Source organism: Cheilinus undulatus, linkage group 4 (genome assembly GCF_018320785.1).
Source record: "Cheilinus undulatus linkage group 4, ASM1832078v1, whole genome shotgun sequence".
Taxonomy (NCBI): Eukaryota; Metazoa; Chordata; class Actinopteri; order Labriformes; family Labridae; genus Cheilinus; species Cheilinus undulatus.
In genome coordinates this window covers 23,537,779-23,558,286 of record NC_054868.1, presented here as the reverse complement: position 1 = coordinate 23,558,286, position 20,508 = coordinate 23,537,779, and the positions used below count along the sequence as shown (strand labels likewise).

At 37.0% G+C, this 20,508-nt stretch overlaps 2 protein-coding genes and 1 pseudogene across 2 annotated transcripts; 1 reads left to right on the top strand and 2 right to left on the bottom strand.

Moving 5' to 3' along the window:
* Window positions 1-1,701: 1,701 nt before the first annotated feature.
* LOC121507746 (cerebellin-1-like) lies at window positions 1,702-3,745 on the top strand. The gene is made up of 4 exons (XM_041784078.1): window positions 1,702-1,738; window positions 2,148-2,327; window positions 2,766-2,894; window positions 3,444-3,745. Exons 1-4 carry the CDS (start codon window positions 1,702-1,704, stop codon window positions 3,743-3,745), a joined length of 648 nt encoding a protein of 215 aa, XP_041640012.1.
* Window positions 3,746-8,451: 4,706 nt separating this feature from the next.
* Window positions 8,452-10,937, bottom strand: LOC121509011 (NAD(P)(+)--arginine ADP-ribosyltransferase 2-like). Its single transcript, XM_041786188.1, has 2 exons — window positions 10,863-10,937; window positions 8,452-9,186 (listed from the first exon to the last, which is right to left on the bottom strand). Exons 1-2 carry the CDS (start codon window positions 10,935-10,937, stop codon window positions 8,452-8,454), a joined length of 810 nt encoding a protein of 269 aa, XP_041642122.1.
* Window positions 10,938-10,945: 8 nt separating this feature from the next.
* The window catches only part of LOC121509008, a 30,567-nt pseudogene continuing 21,004 nt past the window's right edge, over window positions 10,946-20,508 (bottom strand).

Below are 20,508 nucleotides of genomic sequence, written 5' to 3'. Positions count from 1 at the left end.
ATGACCACTTTTTTTTCTGAAAGCTATATTTCTTAAACAGTTTATTTCAGATCCAAAGTTATTGTTCCCAGGGATGCACCACATCCTGAAATATATGTACATACTTAAGTTGTAGGCATTACTGTTATGGCCTCACTTTAAAGTCACTTTGGCACAACTCACCCCACTCTACAGAAATTTTGAAAAAATGTAACAAAATTTTCAGGAAATTCCAATGAATATTTCAGAAATTTTTGAAATTAAATTTTTCTTGAGTTTTATTATCTGAATATGTTCCTTAAATATTGACATATTGCACATTTCACTTTTTTGTGAGAATTTCCTAATTTTTTCCCTAAAAATATATATATTCAGGATACATTTGGGGTTTTTCACAGAAGTTTTCCCCAGAATTTTTAACATACATTTTTTAGGGTCAATTTTTTAAATTACTTTAAATCACTCAATACTCTGGGAGTTTTCTTTAAAATTGCAATCTTTTCCTTTTTTCTTTTCTTTTCTCTCTTTTTGGAAGATATGATTGATAATTTGGGATGTAGGGAATCCCAGATATTCTCTGGATTTCTTTTGTGTGCTATAGTCAAGTAATTTTCCTCCACATGTTTGGGAACGTTCTCTTTTTTTATTTCATCAGAAATTATTCAGGATTTTTTTTTTCATAAGTTTTTCTGGAATCTACCCTAGTCTTTCACAAATTTAATCTTGATAGTTTTCTGAAAATTTCAGGCATTCTGTTAGAATTTTTCTGAAATTTCTTTGGTAATTATCAAGAATTGATTTGCAGGATTTTTTTAATGTTTCACTGTAACTGTAAATCAACATTGCTAGTGATCAAAGATAACAATTTTTCATAAAACACTTCCCTAAGTTCCCTGTCTAAGGCATGAGACTTTTAAAAAGATCTGAAAATATTAACTAATAATAATTCGACTTTTGGAATTATCAGCCCTGACTAAATTAGGACCTGGCCTTCCCAGTCTCATCAGTTTCCAGTAGATGGATGAGTGTAAAAGATAATGCATCAGACAACAAACTAAGTGATCCTATCAGCCAACCTGAAACCTCTGACCTAATACCTATAGTAGGAACACAGTCACTAGATACTATCTTTATGAAACCTTGATATACACTGGGGAGTTTATCCATACTTGCTCTCAGGTCACACCTACATGTGGAGCACAGGGTTCAAAGTGAATATAGGAGGGGGAAAAGTCATGAAAATAGACTCATTCATAAAGAATAGAGATCCCTCCACCCAGCCTCAGATAAATGTACTTCACTAGCCTGAGGTCCTCAGTATAGACAGACTGATTTCCAGGTTGGCTGATCTTTTAAACATTTTATGGACACGGAGTAAAGAGAAGATTCTCCTCTCGACTGCAGTGAGTAAAGATTTTCTATTTGTTCAATCAGTGAGATACAAAGTGGGATCCTACTTTACTTATTAATTATCACTGCAGCAGATTTAAGCGCGCTGTTCAACTATTTTAAAGATAAATATATTTTACTGTTTCAAGTTTTTCAGAAAAGTCTTTACATTTTGGTGAAGCATGTTTTTAAAGCAGATGAACATCATACTCATACTAGAGGACATCAAATGCTGTATATGTTGACTTTATGAGACTGTATTTAATGGGGAAAAACCTTTTTCAGGAACATCGTCACTGTTTGCAGACATTATTTTGAGATGAGAGCTTTAACATGCACATTGTTCATCTTGAGCCTGCTTTGGGACAGTGTGAGAAGCGAAAACACAATCAGCGGCCTGAAAGAGGCAGCAGGTAGACCGAAATGTTATTCCATTATTGCTCTAGACATTGCAAGCCTATTATAGAAAATTCATGCAGACATGCCTTTTTAAAATCATATTTTAATTCAGTATCATGAGGACTCAGCACACCCATTTATCACTGTCAAATATGTTGTATGTGAAAACCAAGTGAATATTGATTCACTAGCTAAATTGTACCCAGAGAAAGCCAACAGTTGCGCTCTGACAGATTTTGATATTTTGTGTTGCACTAAAAATACATAGCTGTGATATAACTGTCTGCATTCATTAAGTGTGAATCTCATCATAATTATCCCTAATAAAAATCAGCAGTTTATTTAAAGCTCAAGCACATTTCCCTCTTCCACATTTGCAGCATCGTGGAAAGGGGAGCTGCCATGCAGAAAATGGGACTGTGACTGTACGTTCAAGCGCCAGCGCGGCTGCTGCTGTGCTGCCACAGAGCTCAAAGAAGTGGAGGATCAAATTTTCCAGAGAGTGATGGACTTGTCGATGAACATTTTCCAGCTGGGAGACTCCATCTTGGAAGTCATAGGTACTGTGGAACCAGGACGGAGTTTGAAATAGTTCACAGTTTTTGTTCATGTGATGACTGCTGATGTCTGAACCACTTGTATTTCAAGTACTTAATAAAAATATCAGCACATACTATGGCAAACTGACAGTGTGACATACTAGTAGTCATTGCTACCTACCTGTAGGAATGACTTTAGCAATGGCACTCAGCTCAGACTGCTACCTGTATAGCTCCAAGTCTTTGTCTTTTGTTTGAGAAAAAGTTTAATAGGTAAATAGGAATCTACTGGCACAGCATCTATTAGAACTGTTAGACTTGGTAAAAATTCAGAGGCCTGAGACAAAGCCTGAGAGGCTTTAAGAGTTCTTAGAATTATTTGTTGACCATGTAAAATGTTCATTTGTTGATGAAGATCCTGTCAAATAAATCCTCCCCGGTGGCTTTTCTCTGTTTCAGGAGGAATCAGAGTTGCTTTTACAGCTTCACTGAGCAGAAAGACCTGCTTTGGACCTTTCACCAGGAACAGACCCATTCCTTATGATGCTATCAGCCTCAACCATGGAAGTGGATACAACCCCACACTGGGTAAGCATGGCCTATTTAGAAATGAGCTTGTTTCCCCTCCTTTTCTCATTTTCATAAAAAAAGAAATTAGGATTCCATAACCAACTTGCATCAAATGGAAATGGATCGGACCAAATGGAATCAGATTGGATTGGACTAAATCACTCTGTATATTAATGAACTGTCAGTGAATAGAGTCGTCTTGAGAAGGAAAGATTCACATCCTGATTGTTTATTTATGTCAGGCCTGTGATTGGCTGAAGTCCAGGGTCTAACCCCACCTCTCTTCAAATGACAGCTGGGACTGACTACAGCTTCAAACATTTTAACTTACTGGGGAGCAGGTGGCCTTGTGGTTAAAGGCACTCCCCACTCCCCCGGGCGGCCCGGGTTTGACTCTGGCCTGAGGCCCTTCACCGCATGTCTCACCCCCACTCTTGACCCTGTTTCTGACTCTATCCACTGTCCTCCTCTATCTAATAAAGGCACAAAAAAGCCCAAAAATAAGTCTTCAAAAAAAAAACAAAAACATTTTAACTTACATTCAACACCCCTGTGTTTTTTCCTCAGGCCTTTTCACTGCTCCTCGTTCTGGACTGTATTCCTTCTCCTTCTCAGTCTACTCCAAGGTGCATGGAGAAAGTGAGAAGATGTACTACAAGGTGCAGCTCATGAGAAATGGGGAGGTGGTGGCGTCCACTTGGGAAGACAATAGAGAGGACTCAGAGGACAGCAGCTCCCAGACAGCACTACTGTCACTTGACCAGGGAGGCCAGGTCTATGTAGAGCTACTCAATGGCAGGCAGCTTTGTGGAAACATTCAGGGCCTGAACACCTTCTCTGGATCCTTGATTTACCCCACCCTAGCCTGAGAGAGATTTCTTTAAAACTTTTTTTTTTTTAACTTTATGGGCTTCCTCTTTCATTTTTTATTTTTGTGTTATCACAGAATGAATGAAAAGAAAATACAAGTTAACATGAAGAATTATACACAGATTTTGATGCCACTTTTTCAGACCACACTTAAGTACTTTAATCTGGATATTCACTGATAATGAGTATGAAAAGGAATACCTAATACCTTTACAGTTCTTACAATTATTCTTGATATCATTTGACTGCATAATGTTAACTAGAATGGCCGTCTGAGGCGGCAGACCCATGCCTAAGCAGCGCCACCGAGGAACTCATGCTCCCATTGATTACTATGGTGTTCAAAATTCTAAGTCCGAGAAAATGCACAGTGTGAGGATCACCACCAAAATCTAATCGATTCTTCCCTGTCCCAATATTCCCTGAAAGTTTGGTGAAGATCCGACTTTCCATTCTTGAGTTATCTTGTACACATACAAACAAACAAACAATAAAGATACAGAACCCTTTACATAACCCCCTGCGGATTTCATCGGTGTGGGTAATAACTCATTGTTTGAGCAGATAGGCAAAGTTAGCTCTGTCTTTAGTTTAGTGGTGTTTTAACAAAAATAAGGATGACAAAAATAGAACAGACTGCAAACTGTGGACTACTAAATCGTCAAGAGGAGAGGTGTGGGATTTCTGATGAAAATTAAACAAACTTTAAGTATTGACAACAGCACTATAGTACCTATAGTATCGGTATCAAGGCTCTAAGATTTGGTACTCTGATGCCTTCAGGGCTGGATAGCGAAGAAGATTCGGCTCTGGCTTTTTTTTGCCTCAATCCAGCTCCTTGACTACAGATGAACATAACACTATTGTACACAACATTTTTTAGTCCCACTTATAACATAGAGAAACAAAAACTTGTGACAAACTGTGACATATTTCAGAGTTTAGAGGTATAAATACACTCGTGGTGTGTTTTCACTCTGTTTTGACGGACTACTTCGTAGGCAGAGGTGAATTTACGCCATATTCCTACTCAGTGCACACCTATTTCATGAATCTTTTTATAACTTAATAGTCCATGTAAGTAGTACTAATGACAATCACTGAACCAAAAAATGAACAAGGTTTGTAAAATATAAACACTGGCATCAATAGTAGGCTAAGCAGTAAGTATATACAATAATATTGACAGATAAATGCTTTTCATTATCGGTACTTACACAAAGAATTTAATAAATTCAACTGAATGTGACTGTGTTTTTATTCCAAAAACTTACATATATATATATATATATTCCTTGTCTACTTGTATTGCCTTGAATCGTAGTCCTGCAGTATGTCAGTGACATTGACTTAAGGCTAGCCAGTGAGGTGTCTTAGTATATAAAGTCTATGGCCTGTAAGTTTTAGGCTAAAGTTTAAGAGTTAATTGATCACTTTCATAGCACTTAACGGTCTCTGTCAAAGCTATATCATAGAACTTTAATTTCTATATTCTCCTGCACACACATGAAGATCCTCAGGCAAAGGTCTTTCATCTGAACCAGAAGCTTGGCTGAAAACTATTGTTGTCCTGCCTCGAAGCTCAGGAATGACCTGCCTGAGGAAATCAGGCCGACGACCATGTGCTTTCTTTAAAATCACTTTAAAAACGCATTTTTACTAAGGGACTTTATGCAGATTTCAATACCTTGTGTCTTTCAAGTATTTGTTTTACTTACTTTTTACATTTTGTTGGGTTTTACGCATCAAGCTGGTGCACTGACATTACATTTTGGCTTTTCTGCAATGTAGAAATAATTTTTGCTACTAGAATGCCCAGAATGTCCATTGAAGTTGAAGTAATTTGCTTAACATGTTGGGACAATTGATCCCATGGAATTTGATGATTTTAAATCATAGCTGCTGTGCATGTTTTATGTTCTGCAAAGCACTTTGTAACATCTGTCATTATCATTAAAAGTCAGGAAGCATATTTCCTCTTATTCATTGTTCTGATCCAAAGATCCACTAACTGCTCCAGCTGAGAGTGTCACTGTCTTCTTTCAAATGTAGACTGAGACGAATCCAAGAAAAAAAAAACAAAAAACAAAAAAAAAACACACACATAAAAGACAGGAAGTAGTGCTTAAAGTTCCTGCATGATCAGATCATTTATTAATTATCTTTTCTGCTGTGACAAGCTTGTCATTAGACTGAGCAGAGCTCCACACTCTTCCTCATCATAGGCCAACTCTCATCAATGATCCTTCCCAGACTCCCTCAGTTTAAACCAATGATAATCCAGATTATCAAAAAAAGCACATTTCTGAAACTAAATCACAATGACTCAATCATTTCTATTTTTCACTATAAAAGAGGAATGCAGTAGTACATTCATGTGAGTCAATTAAAACATTAAAGATAGAGTGGGGATAATAGCCATCTCAGTACCCTAGGCCTAATTCCACTGGGCATGGGATGAGAAAAATTGACATTTGTGACTTCTTTAAATAAAGGCTCTGTCGGGGGCTACTGCTCAACACCTAATTATGAATAACTATTAAACTTCAAATAATCAGAACTGAATTATTATAAAACCAGGGATGTCACTAGGTTTGGGGGTGGGGTGGGGGGGTCCAGGTAATGTTTTTATCTTACCTTGAAAGACTTCTCATGTAATTTATCATGAGTTGTTGCAGAGCATCTATCGGGACCTATGGTAGACCTAAAGGGCCACATATTCACACATATATTATTTACTTCCTTTTCCCGTGATGACGAATAATTTCTGTCCGTTTTCTCATGATCTTGACTTATTTTTGTTGTCATCTTGATATAACAACTCTGGTTTTCACGTTATCTTGACTTATTTTTGTAGTTATCTCAAGATAACGCTAGTTTTCTCGTGAAAGAGACTTAATTTTTGTGTTATCATGGGATAACAAAGTTTGTTTTCCTGTGTTAATGAGTTGATTTATCCCGTTATCATGAGAAAACTTAGTAAATAGTACATGTGAATACATGAATTTCATTGGAAGACCATCTGCTGATCCTTTCCTTAACCTTCAGGAGGTCTTCCTTTATTCTGTAACAATCTTAGTGAGTTTATGAGTTGATATTTAAAAATCTACAGTATATGTTGGGGTGAGTTCATGGAAAAGATGTTGGAAAATAATCCATTAATGCATTTATAAAAATGCAATTGTGGTGTATATAGTAATATCTTAAAAGATGTAGTTTTATAACTCCTCTTTGTCTTCTTTCAGACTGTCCCTGTTTTAAATTCAACAAATTTATTTCTGTCTGCCACTAGTATTTCTCTGTGTCTGAAGACAATTTATACCAGTGGTACTCAACCTTATTCAACCCCAGAGCCACAATGTCTTAAAATACTTTTGTCAGAGCTAAATTCCAAATCTGTGGATGCAAGATAGATCCATAGATCCATCAATCCATAGCTGAAATGAAACAATAAATTTGTGGATTATTGTGTGGTTACATGGGAAGCAATAGGCTACATATAAATGTCTGTATAATGTCAGAGGAAAGGATATACCACTGATAATGAGCATAACAGTTCCACCTGATAAAGAGCTGATAAATTATGACTAGCTATTTGAGTATTTATGTCTCACATGACATTTAGTTCTGTGGCTCTGTTGACTTCAAAGATTTTTCCACTCGTAGTTAATGATTATAGCAAAAGGGGGAGGGGTCTTATACTGGTCTTTGCTCTGCGTCACCAGATGACTAAAACTGGCCCTGCCCCACACCTGTAGCCCTCTCAGACACATCGTTCCACATTTTGAAGCTTTGGTTTTATGTTTCTGCACTTTTGACAGTGTTTATCATCAGTAGTAAATTAAATATCAAATAAAACACCAAAGTTTGGACAAGTTTCACTAGATATTACATATCTTATCACGTGATCCATTTGTTCGGCTCATTAATGATAATGCGTATCGCAATAATCATGTTGTTTAAAGGAGGGCATAAGAAAGTTCGCCTTGAACACAGACATGCACCACCAACGGACTTCCTCTGCTCTCGTTCTCTTCTGCACATTCCTCAGTTGTGCACCAGATGGTAATAATTTACAGATTAAAAAAAAAAAAGTTTTCATTTAAATCTGGCAACTAAATCCTATCTTCTTTAGGTGGGAAATAGATTTATTGACGTGACTTGTAAGGAATCTTTAATGATGACAGTGTTTACCTTTATAAATATTTTTAGGAGTATTAGTTTTTCCAAGTAGGCCTTAAAAGAGCTGCAACTGGTCACTAAAGAGCCACATGCAGCTTGAGAGCCATGGGCTGAGTATCATTGATTTATATATTGAACAGAACGTAATGCATTTCTTAGTTAATTTAGTCACTGATTTTACTGTTGGGGGTGGGGGGTGTGACATTTTAGGGAGGCTTCAGCCCCAATAAGGTCTAATAATTCCCATGTATTTCCCCTCTTTGCACTTGATAGACCTTGACAAAAATGAGTCCACAATCCTGTGTTTTGTTATATGCATTTTAATGGCTGCTAAGATGGAAAAGTAGGATTAAAGAAATCTTCAATGACAAATCACAATCTTTTTGCAAGCAGAAAGCCCACGCCAATCCCACAAACCCAGTGCATAAGTTTGGCAGAAAATTTTATCATGATTTTAATGTTATAGATCATTCATTTGTGAGATATTTTCTAATAGCTGGATGAAAAACCCCCCACAGAAGACTTAGGGGTACAGAGCTTTGCAGTTCAGTTTGCTCATGACTCCAACACTCTCCAGCTCATAGACCACTTTACAGTCATCTAATCCTGGAAATTTACCATGACCATCAACTTTGTTTGTTATTTTGAACATTTCATAAGGGGGGATGAGCACTTCTACCTCTGTACAATAAAATGTAGGATAATCTTTTAGATAAGCACCCAAGCAGGTGTTGATTTTGAAGCAGGTCTTATTGCCAAAATCTGTTAATTGGTTAAAATATGAGCTAGAGGTAAAAGAACCAAACCTAATTGTTTGGTTGACATTACCATTAAACACATGTTGGGTACGTCTGTAAGTAGTGTAACAGTCGTAATCACGGTTCAAGATCTGTATGGCAGAAGTCAGGAGAAAATGTAAGGAGTGGAAGTGGAATGAGGAGCCATAGGTGCTTCCTTTTTCTCTGACTGCTGTGTTGAATGTGTTGTAAATATCATCAGCAGTATAAACACAGATTGCTTGCACGTGATCTTTGGTTAAAGCAGTATCCTTTGGCGATATATCCTTTTGAGCACACTCTGTTGCATTACGCCAGGCATTTGCAAACATTTTACTTCGCATTTCATTCTGAAAGTAATAGGACTTGACTTTTTGCATCATTGCCATCTGGCAGCCAAAGTACATGTCATCGACTGAATCTTCAGCCATGCCCAAAGGGAAGTCCTGGTATGGATCTTTCGGGGGGAATTTGGCACGGATCTGAAAGGGGAACAAAGAAAAATAATGAAGAGCAAGCATGTTCGAGAGACGCTGCTGAAACTTAAATAACTTTAGTCAATATAGGCCAGGGGAATGAAAGTGCTGAGTAGATATGTCTTTTTTCTTTTATTACAGACAACCGTGACTGCATGTTAAAGGAAGTAGGTCTACTCTTAATATTTAACCCCTTAAAGCCTGTTGTATCATATTTGATACATGCTTTTATGATACCTCTATCTAATCAATAAAAGCAATAAATCACTAAAAAGAATTTCTGAATACAATATGATAAATGCTAAAAATGCCCTCAAGTGGATTATCATTTACCAAAAACACCTAATGTATCTAGTGAAATACAAGAAATATAAGATAAATCTTATGGAAATTGGGATTTTTTTTGGTTTCAGTTGAAAGTGAAATAGTTTGAGAATTTTCTGGCCATAACTTGTGTATTCAGGCTTTAATGGGTTAAACTTAAACAGTATTTCAAGTAAAGAAAGGCTATCAGTATGAGCAAAAATATGCTTGCAACACTAGGTCACCATTACTGAGAAGATAACACCATTTAAAAAGAAAAAAGCTGATGGGCTCTAATCATAGACTCTGGGACTCACTGTAACCAAGTAAATTCACAGAAATACTTTTTGTTATTTGAACATAGTTGGTTTACCGTTGAAAAAGTAGAGGGGAAAGGATGAAAACAGAAGGAAGTGGATAAAAGATATATACAGTGCTTAACAAATTTATTAGACCACCGCATCATGAAGTGCTTTAATGCAGACTCTTTCATTTTCAGTGAGCTCTCTATGTTTTACCATTGAATTCACCCTTTTTATACACAAATCTGAGCCGGCTCACTGGGCTTCTCTGAGAAGTCAGAAATTAATCAAGCATAACATTCAACCACTAAAATTCATTTTTCTGTTCAGGAATGCAAGTAAATAACTATAATTTGACATTTTAATCAAGAAACAACAATGTGCTTTACTATTTTTTTTCAGTTTTTTGTAAATCAGTAAATTTGAAAATTCATGGATTGCAATGATATTTTATCATTAAAAATATCATTTCGGTTAAAGAGCTTCTACATATTGGTGTACCATTGTAGAAACATAAAAAATGACTTTGGTTTTATCAGTTTTCACCAATGCTGTTAGTTTAGGGCAGCTGTGGCATAAAACTTACTTTGGGTGGTGGTCTAATAAATTTGTTAAGCATTGTATATATATATATATATATATATATATATATATATATATATATATATATATAATTTGTACACATGAAGGTTAAATGTAACTTTTGCTAGAGGTGCAAGTCATGTGCTTAAAGTGTTGATATTAGGCCATATTAGGCCATATTTCAAATTCAATGAATTTTAATGGAACTGGAGCTGCCAAAAAGAGGGGCAGGCAGTGTTGAGCTCATTACATTATCTCACACAGTTACCGTGGTTTGAATTATAAGACTTTCCAAATGTTGCAGATTAGCCTACAACTTATCTCTTTGCAAATCTTTGGTCTGAACCGGGTTTTATTTCCTAGCATTTTGCTTCCTGAAGCACAGGTTTTATTTACAGCTCTGGTCCAAACACATGATTTTGTTGTAGGTATTTTAAAAATAATGTGTAAGCATCTTTTTTGAAGAACTGTGTGAAAAAGAAGTTCCTTACTCACCATCAGAGAGTCTGCAAACAGCATCCAGCCGAAGAGTAAGCACAGCGGTGCAAGGATCAGCATGATGGCCTTCATTACTGCTATCAGGAGAACTTCAGATTCTACAAACACACAAAAAAGAAGTTAAAAATGGTCTTAGTTTGTTGAGATAATAGAAAAACATTGTGGTGATTTATAGAACTATTGGTAGATTTTAAAAAGGACTTACCAGCCTTGTCAGAGAGATGATGCAAACTCTGACACTCTCACACAAGTGGTTTGATCAGACAGCCACAGTCAGTGTATGATCAAGACTTTTGCATCTCTTTATATACACCAAACCACAGGACCAGGAAGGTTACAAGTCCTCCTACTTTCATGAATGTGCATTAAAGTCCAAATATGGTGGGAGCTTTAATGTCTTGAAGCTTGAGTTATTGGAAATTAGTTAGTTTCTTCCTGTTTTTCTCACATTGACCACACTTGAGAGTCTTGAAACTCCTGTGATATCACAAAAGGTGGTAAATTATCAGAGAACCTCCAACTTTGGCTAAATTTAATAAGACATAGGCTACTTATAATCGTGCCTAGGTAAAACACAGTTTTCTCACTTTGTCATTAACCATGCAAGACACACAGAGTCTGGGAGTTCAAACACAGCCACAAACAGGACTTAAGCAATGAAGGGCGAGATATCAGACTCAGAGTAAGTTCACAAAAGGGTGCCCTAACAGTTGGAGTTTGGTGCCATGATCAAGGGCACCTGGACAAGGCTCAGGAAGTGAAATGGCAACTTTCAAACAACTAGTCTCAGATTCAGTATGTAGTGACTTACATACCAGGACTAGGACCAGCCTGGACAAGCCCCTGAGTGAGACAGAGGTTTTACAAAAATCATCAAATCATTGCATAATTGCTACAAAAATAATACTCCTAATCAGCGGTATATGATGAAAGATAACCCCCAATGTAAAAAATACTTTAAAACAAATTACAGCTGTTAACTTATAAGAAATTCTACTTATTTCAGAGATAGTGACATTTGTTTGAATTTTTATTTGTTGTAAATAAATGATGAACAGAACATCTAAAACAAGGTAAACACAAACTAGGAACCATTTCCACAACAATAACTTAGTTTTAAATTTGTATTTTGGGTAAATCATGTTCCAGTTGGAGGTGAGTAATTTCTCTGTAACTGCAAGACATGTCACTTATGTGGTAAAGATCATCCTGTTTCCTATGAGAAGCCCCCACCATGCAAAACAATATGTGTGAACTGCATACCGAAGATCAGGCACACACCCAAAGGTTTTATTTATTCTCTATATGACCTGTAATTATATGGGACATTTCCTCAAGTTCTCTTGAGTCTCTGCAATGGACATCTTCGTACTGGATTTGTGATTTGTGTCGTGCGCAGGTGCGATGGATCGCGTACAAACCAATAGGGTGCCAGAATGGTATTATGTTTACACTTCTCATCCAACCACAGTCAAATTCACTCTATCCTGAAGGTGCAATTTATCTGGATAGGTTTTTGAGGGGTTTTTTTGTGTGTGTTTTCGTGGCCATTTTTAAAATGTAAGGAGTAGAAAGTACAGATATTTACGTGAAAATGTAAGGAGTAGAAGTAAAAAGTTTGCTAAAAAATATGTACTCCAGTAAAGTATAGGTACCTAAAATTTCTACTTAAGTAAGGTAACGAAGTATTTGTACTTCATTACTTGACACCTCTGCAAATCAACCACAAGAAGGCAAAATAATCTGTTTACAAACTCATCCCCTGTGAACTCATAGTTCTCCTGTGATCTTCTCCCCTACTGTCTCAAACTGCCCAGGGCCGAACTGTGCAGTGCTCCACACATGCTTCCAGTGTGAGAGGTCATTTGTCTTTGGTTAAAGCACAAGGATGGAGTACAGTGCAGCCAGTGTGCATATGAGTGAATTCAGGGTAACTCCAGTTTCAGGAGCAAACAAAGCAATCTATGGTGGAGTTTCTTTGCTAAGTTTACCACTACAAAAGGCTGTTTTTTTTTTTCTTACATTAAGTTTATGATTGATGTTGCACGCAGCCAACAGCTGATAGATGTGTGACAAGAAGTCACTGTGAGATATAAGGAGAAAAGTTAGAAAAGTGGAAAAGAATATGTGCAATGATAAACTTCTTGTACTTCAGATGGTATGCAAGGAAGTCTAAGGTGCTATCCTTACTCTAAGCATGACTTGTTGAAACAGTGAAGGGAAAAAAATAACTGACTAATAACTAACCTCAGAGATCACAATTTTTAGAAATATTTTACTGATGTGAAAACTGACCAACTTCAAAGTCTCAAAGAACTTAGCAAATCTAAACTAAATAAAGCCAAACCGTAAAACTAAAACAGTTTAAAGTCACCAAGTCTGTGTGTTGCATGTTTGTGGGCTGTAGTTTGCAGGTTGTGGTCTAGCTGACATGGAAGACGTGTAGTTTCACTCTTAGAATTTTGTGGTTGTCAAAGGAAATGAAGGGGCTTTTATCAGAGAAATGAAACAGTTTCCACCTTTGTGCAATACACGTTTCTCATCCTAGGTCAAATTTGTTTGCAAGTAAGATGTGAGACATTTCAACATTAATTTGTAGGCTGAAAAAGTTGATATACAGTATATCACAAAATAAATCCAGGGTTGTGCAGCAATGGCCTAAAAGACACATGGCGGCTTTCAACACATTCATGCCCACTACTGATCTTTTATGTCTCATTTCAGTTTTAAAAACTCACAGTTCAGTGGACAAGTCAAAAGTTGTCACAAGTTCCCTTCTTCATGATTGAGTTCATCTTGAAATCTTTGAAAAGGATGCATTAATCCCAATTTAGTATAACAATTTAATATTTTGAGATGTCTTAGAATATAAACTTAGCATACAAAGTAAGGAATTTTGTGTTTGGTGGATCATTTATTTGTTAAAAACAAATAGGGATAAGTCTTATACTGTTGGAAAGTCAGTTTATTTCCCTTTTAAATGGTGCCATATTTATATGTGGGTTGCTCCCATTAAAAAATGCCAGACATTCTCTTCCATTGACTCTTGTTTGCACTCTAACAAAATGCTGTAAATTTACGGAGAAATTTCAACGGTGAGATCCTGTTATATTTAAATACAACCCTGTATAATAACGGTTTAGAACATTAATTTACTATATTACTGCTTCAAGGAAAGAAAACAGTAATTTCTTGTATTTTTACATTGCATTTTTGGGAACAAGAAGGTGAGAGCACATGCTTGGAAGGAGAGTGAAGATAGAAATCACATAGAATAGGCAAAAAACATCACTTACTAAGTTTGAGGTCATTTGTAAAATTAGCATTAGCTAGAGTTTGACATGACGCACAAACACCGCAGGCACATAGAGTGAGTAAATTCTTTGCCAGCTAACATTAGCTTCATCTTAACAGTTGCTAAAAATTGAATTTAGATAATTCATTTATTGTATTATTACCTCCACCAAGGAGGTTATGTGATCGGTAGGCTTTGTTTGTTAGTTACTTTGTCAGTTAGTTAGTTTGTCAGCAACATAACTCAAAAAGTTATGGACGGATTTTGATGAAATTTTCAGGAAATGTCAGAAATGGCATAAGAAAGAACTGATTAGATTTTGGGAGTGATCCGGATCACCATCTGGATCCAGGAATTTTTTAAACGATTCTTTACTATTGGGAGATAGGGCAAATGGCGGAGGTCTGTGCTCTCCTAGTGCTTTTTTAGTTTGTCAGTTTTGCTAGAAGGAAATGAATTCACAGCAAGTTTTAGTATTTTGCTACAATTCACAGTAAAAATCTGTAAATATTCTGTGGCGATTCAGGAAGCAGTCGTCTGAAGCAGGGACTTCCGGGAATTCATTCTTCTGATGTTCTTTGATGTTCATGTTTCATGCGGGGTTGTAATTGTGCATGTTTTGTTTGTTGGTTCATGTTTTTTTGGGGGGGAGGGTGTTCTTTTAAAGTGTCACACCATGAGTGAGGGGGTTAATGGTGCAGACCACCCTGCCTGTATGTGTCTGTGTTGAAAATACATGATAGCTGCTCATGCTCATTGCATGAGGGCTTGTCATAGTCATTCTGCTTGTCTATGTGCCATGTCTTACCACAGTTTGCTACAACACCTCTTAAGAAAATGTGTAAATAAACGGTAAAAAACTGCTACTCTTTTCAACAGTATTTTCCTGTTAAGGTTTAGAATAACAGCTTTTTGCTGTATTTATAAAAAACAGTAACTGACAGTAAATTTCAGCTACAGCAACATACTGTTAATTTTACAGTAACTTCCTGGCAACCCTACTGCTGTTTTTTAATGGGGGAATTTCTAAAACTGCAGCATCATTTCTCCAGTCACCTTTCTCCTCTTGTCCAGGCTCATTCTGCCGCGCAGTGCTGGGAGCAGACTATACAATTCTGACTTTTTGAGGGGAGGACCAGGGGGCCCTCAAAAATATATTTTACTGTATTTGATTTAAGTTTCTGTCTCTTTGACCAATTCAGCTTTGATTCGATGATTACAATAATTACCAGGGGTAGTCAGTACCTGGTAAAGAAGTCATTTTTGACCCACTTATGGAAGAGTGTAGGGTCCAGTCATTCATGAATCTAAGGGTTAATCTGCCAGCTGCACTATCACTGAACTGCAGAGTGATATCCAAAAATGGTTGTTTGAAATGAGATTCTCTTTCTTTTACCTCAAAACCACAAAAAAAGGAAGTGTTGCCGCTTAGAAATGTATTTATTTCATACCAGAAATATATACAAAGAAATGACCTTAATAGAACTTTGAAAAGTGAAAAAAATCACAGAAGACTGCTTGAAACTCACAAGCTTAATGACAGGCAAAACATAAGTAAAATCATGTCTGCAAAAGGGAAAACTATTCTGTTTAACATTTTTGAATATTTTACTTCTCTCCAGCAATTAATGAATCAATATTCACATTTCTTGTAAATGAACACACATCTGCCCAGAAATCTGAGTCTGGTTCTGAAGATAAATCACTGAAGTTCAAAGCTTTGCAGGTGAGATTGCTGCAAACCCTTAAACTCTCCAGGACGTACGCTTCCTCAAAGTTACTCAGGTTTTCTTCATATTTGTTCTTCTGAATCTTAGATATCTTAAACATCTCATAAGATGGGATCGCTACCTCATCCTCTTTATCCCGAAGGTGTGGATATTTTCTCAGATAAGCACCGTAACAGGTTTGAATTTTGAAGCAGGTCTTGGTACCAAAGTAAGTGAGTTTTGTGCTGAAAGAGCTTAAAGCAAAGGAACCAAAATGGGTCATTTGGTTGAGTTTGTCTCTAAACACAGTTTTAGACCTGCGGTAACTACTGATGCAGTTTTTCTTGTTATTAAGGATCTGAATGGCACATGTTAGCCAGAAATGTTAAGACCGAAATTTGAAGGTGGTGCCATATTCTGATCTATTGGTCAGGACTGCAGCATTAAAGTTTGACCTGTTTTGTAAGCGCAGATTGCTTGCAGATGATACTTAGTCAAAGCCTCATTCTTTTTGTCTTTCTGTTGTAATTTCTTCTTTGCACACTTATCTGCAAATTTCCAGACTTTACTGAATATCCCTTTGTTCTCTCTTTTGAAGTATTCAGTCAAGACCTTGTGATTCATTTGTGCTTGGCAGCCATCATCTACTGAATCTTTAACCATGCTCAGTGGGATGACAAGCTCAGTCTCTGGTTGACCAAAGAAGGAACTGATCTAGAGGGAAAGAAAAAGAAAAGATCAGAACTGATATTTTCTCCCTGTACTATAAATACTAAACATTACTGACCAAAGCAGTGAAATACTGAAGATGATGCTTGAGTGTTTGTTGTGGATATTACTAGTTAAACCAATGGTATGACAATGATCAGAGGGATTTTGTTTGCATTTTTAACTTCTCTGTCAATAGTTACTATCATCATTGTATTACTATTATTTGTCATTTCTGCCTGTCTTGCTACACAGGCAGAAAGATAAAGAAAGGAAAGACACTTAAGCTGAAAAACACAATCATCAATCAAATGAGACTCAGTTTTACCAAAGACACTCAACATTTATTGCATAAACTCTTTAAACTGACTCACAAACCCCTGTGTGAGAACCTGAAGCTCAGTCTGTGACGGAAGCAGCAAAAAAGGGTCCAGCCATTGTTATTTCTAATATGCAAACCTCCAGTTGCACTCTAATGATATGCTGGGATCTCTGAAAAATGCCTCTGCAGGTGTTGTGTTTCAACAAACTTCCAGCAGATGACAGCATTGTTCAACAAATTAACCCCTCTTATCATTGACTTTCTGGGCTTGTCTCAGCCTTGTTTGTCTATTTACAAGCCACTGTGTGTGAGTGTGTGTTTTGAAATGTGTTTCTTTTTCTAACCCCTACTGAATTTTGATTTTTTTTAAAGATTTTATCCTCAGTTAAGGCAGCATGTTTGAAAAAGGGTTACAGGAAAGAAGGAAGGACATGCAGCAAAGGTAAAGAGCTTCAAATGGATTTGAAAAATAGAAGAGGGAAGTGGAAACAGTATGCACTGAGAAAAGATAGAGAACATCAATATCAGAGGGGAGCAGTGGGTCAGTTTTTTTGTTTCCAGAAAGAGTGGTAAAAAATTAAATAAGATAGCCGTCAGTCAGAGCATCAGTGTCAGACTACATCACAGGCCCAGCAGAGACGAAAGAAACTCGAGAAGAGAAAAGTGTGAAGATTCTGCAAAGACAGGAGCATAGAATAAAGCTGGGATTGGTTTTGGTTTAACAGCAGGGCAAGAGAGAAATACAGTAAGACAGCTAAGGGAGAGGCAGAAGAAGGATGTAACAGCAGAGAATGAGTACTGTGTAAAGCTTACATCGCAAGGTAAAGCTGTGTGGTGCAAGTGTTCAGTGGATCATCTGAATTCCTTTCTGAGAAAAGAAGAAATGTCCAAAGCTGGGGAAAAAAAAACACAGGAGAGGTGAGGTGTGGATGGGGAGAAGAGGCCTGGTGAGTCAAAATACATGGTACATGCTGTATTACTGATAGAGCTCAAGCAGAGACAGTGGTAAAGAAATAAGTGAGACGGGGAGGCAGCAAGACATGGGATGGAAGGTGAGAAAAGAGAGAACCAGTAAGATGGGGAAGTGTTGGATGTATAGGATGAGATGGAAAGTGTGAGGAGAGGGTGCTATAGGGTAGTGATGTTTGCGGGAGCAAAGAAAGGAAGTAGATATAGGGAAGAAGGAAGGCAGGAGGAATGAAGACAGGAAATTTTGAGGAAATTCTTAATTTAAGGTATAAATAGGGCTATCAAAAGATAACATTTCAAAATTCCACTTTTCTACTTTTTTGCATTTAAAACATTATTTGTATTATTACGGATTTTTGGCTCTTAAACTAAGGGTTACTGACTTCCTGTTTGACCTGCTTTAAGAGGTAGACCGAAGATTTTAACTTGAACTTAACCATAGAAAAAGGAACTATGGATGAAAAGGAATAAGGGGACAGTAAAAAGGTAAATATAGTGGGACCTACTTATCTAATAATTTCATAGTAAGAAGTGTAATTATCAGTAATATCTCAAGAGAAAGGCAAGAATTACTTTATTACAAGAATAAAGGTTGTAATTACCTAGTATAAAGTTGGCATTTATAAAATAATAACTTGAGAATACAGAAATATTAAGGAAGTATTTACCTAGTGATAATGTATTAATATATCAAGTAATTCCTCATAATATTTTGTCAATTCTCAGTATTTAAGTGGTATTTTACCAAGTAATTTCTTAGAAACAAGATTTTTAAAAATTGTATATATGATAGTGTTGTTTTTACCCTTTATTTCATACAGAAACATGCTCCAGTTCTAGTAAAACTGACGCTATGCTAAAGCTATATTTGAGGTTATCACTGTACTGAGGCAGTTATTGCAAACGGCTTTGAGTACAACCAAATCCTGACAGTAGCTACCACCTCGTTCTCCTCAAGTGTTTTGCTGATTGGTCCGGACAGTGTTCAGTTCAGCACAAATGTTATGGATGGAGCTTTTAAATATGGATTTGCCTGATGATAGACATGGAGTCTGGCAAACCTACCTGCTTTGCAAGGTTATCGTGGTGTGCCTGTGGTAGAGCAATGTAGAGAAAAATTACCACTATTAATCACATAACACAGAGACACATACAAAATATCCAATATCCATCCATCCATCCACTTCCTACACAGCTTATCCCGTTGGGGGTTGCAGGGGGGCTGGAGCCTATCTTAGCTGTCATTGGGCGAGAGGCGGGGTACACCCTGGACTGGTTGCCAATCGATCGCAGGGCTGACATATAGAGACAGACAACCAGGCATGCACTCACACCTATGGCCATTTTAGAGTGATCAATTAACCTAATGAGCATGTCTTTAGTGGTGGGTGGATGCCGGAGTACCCGGAGAGGACCCACGCATGCATGGGGAGAACATGCAAACTCCGCACAGGAGTGCTAACCCCTGCACCGCCGTGCCACCATCATACAAAATATACGTTAAAAAAATAAAAGATAATCATATCATTAATGATAGGAAATAGTTCTAGAGTGGGATCCAGATCTTATTATTAACATTAAAGAATCAGCTCTTTGTACTGGCTTTTTCACAAAAAAATCGCTTGAAAAAAATCGCAAAAAATTAAACGTGTAGAAAAAAACATTAGAAGACATGATACAGGTGTCAACATATTAAGTGCTAGAACCACCCACTTGTTTCCAATCACGCTAGATATATTGGAATAAAGATGTTGTAATCATGTGAAGGCTGATCAAATGAGTATTGTTGCGTGCTTTTTCTTTTTCTGTTTTTTTTTTTTTTTTTTTTTTTTTTTTTTTTTGCATCTGATCCACATACCAGTGCCAACACACCCACAAGGTTTAGCTGCTAAGAGCACATCACATGTATTTAACCTTAGGCCAAGTGCTCACTGTCAGTGGGAGTGTTTCTTTTAAACAAAATAATGTATCACTTTCTGATAGGAGATGAGTGGCACACATGGCAGCAGAGCATATCTGGCTAATAACAAATTTCATATTTTAAAAAGCATTTTATTTTAAAGTGGCTCATGCCTGGGTCCTACCATTGTATTTAGTAAGATTCACAATAAAAACTTGAGTGGAGAGAGAAAAGAGTGGGTAAGAGAGGAGGAGAAAGACATAGTGTAGACTTAATACCTGTGTTCATTTGTAATGAAGTTTTTTGTAACCTGACATTGATTTGTTTCACACATCCATTTGGTAAATCTCTGATAGACAGCGTTTGGGAAAGGGCAGAGCCTTTAAAAAAAAAAACCTCGGAGGGTGATTGGATGAACGTTCTGTCTGTCATATCTTTACGGGCCAATAAGAGAAACAAAACAGGTGATGTAGCCGCGCTGAGATGCGCACCTAATGAGGAGTAAACTCCATAGAGAACTGCATAACGAGAACCATGGTGACTGAAGACATGTCTGTAAGTGACTTTTGACGTTTTTGAAAAGAAAACAACTCAATGCTGTTCTTTGTTCTTCTTTTAAGGAAGAAGTCCTCACGTTCTGATGAAGCTGACGCTATAGCAGCATCCACACTAATCTGTTCCACCATATCTGCACCAGCCTCTTGTTGCGGCTTGCTTACGTCACGACTCTGCCTCTGCCC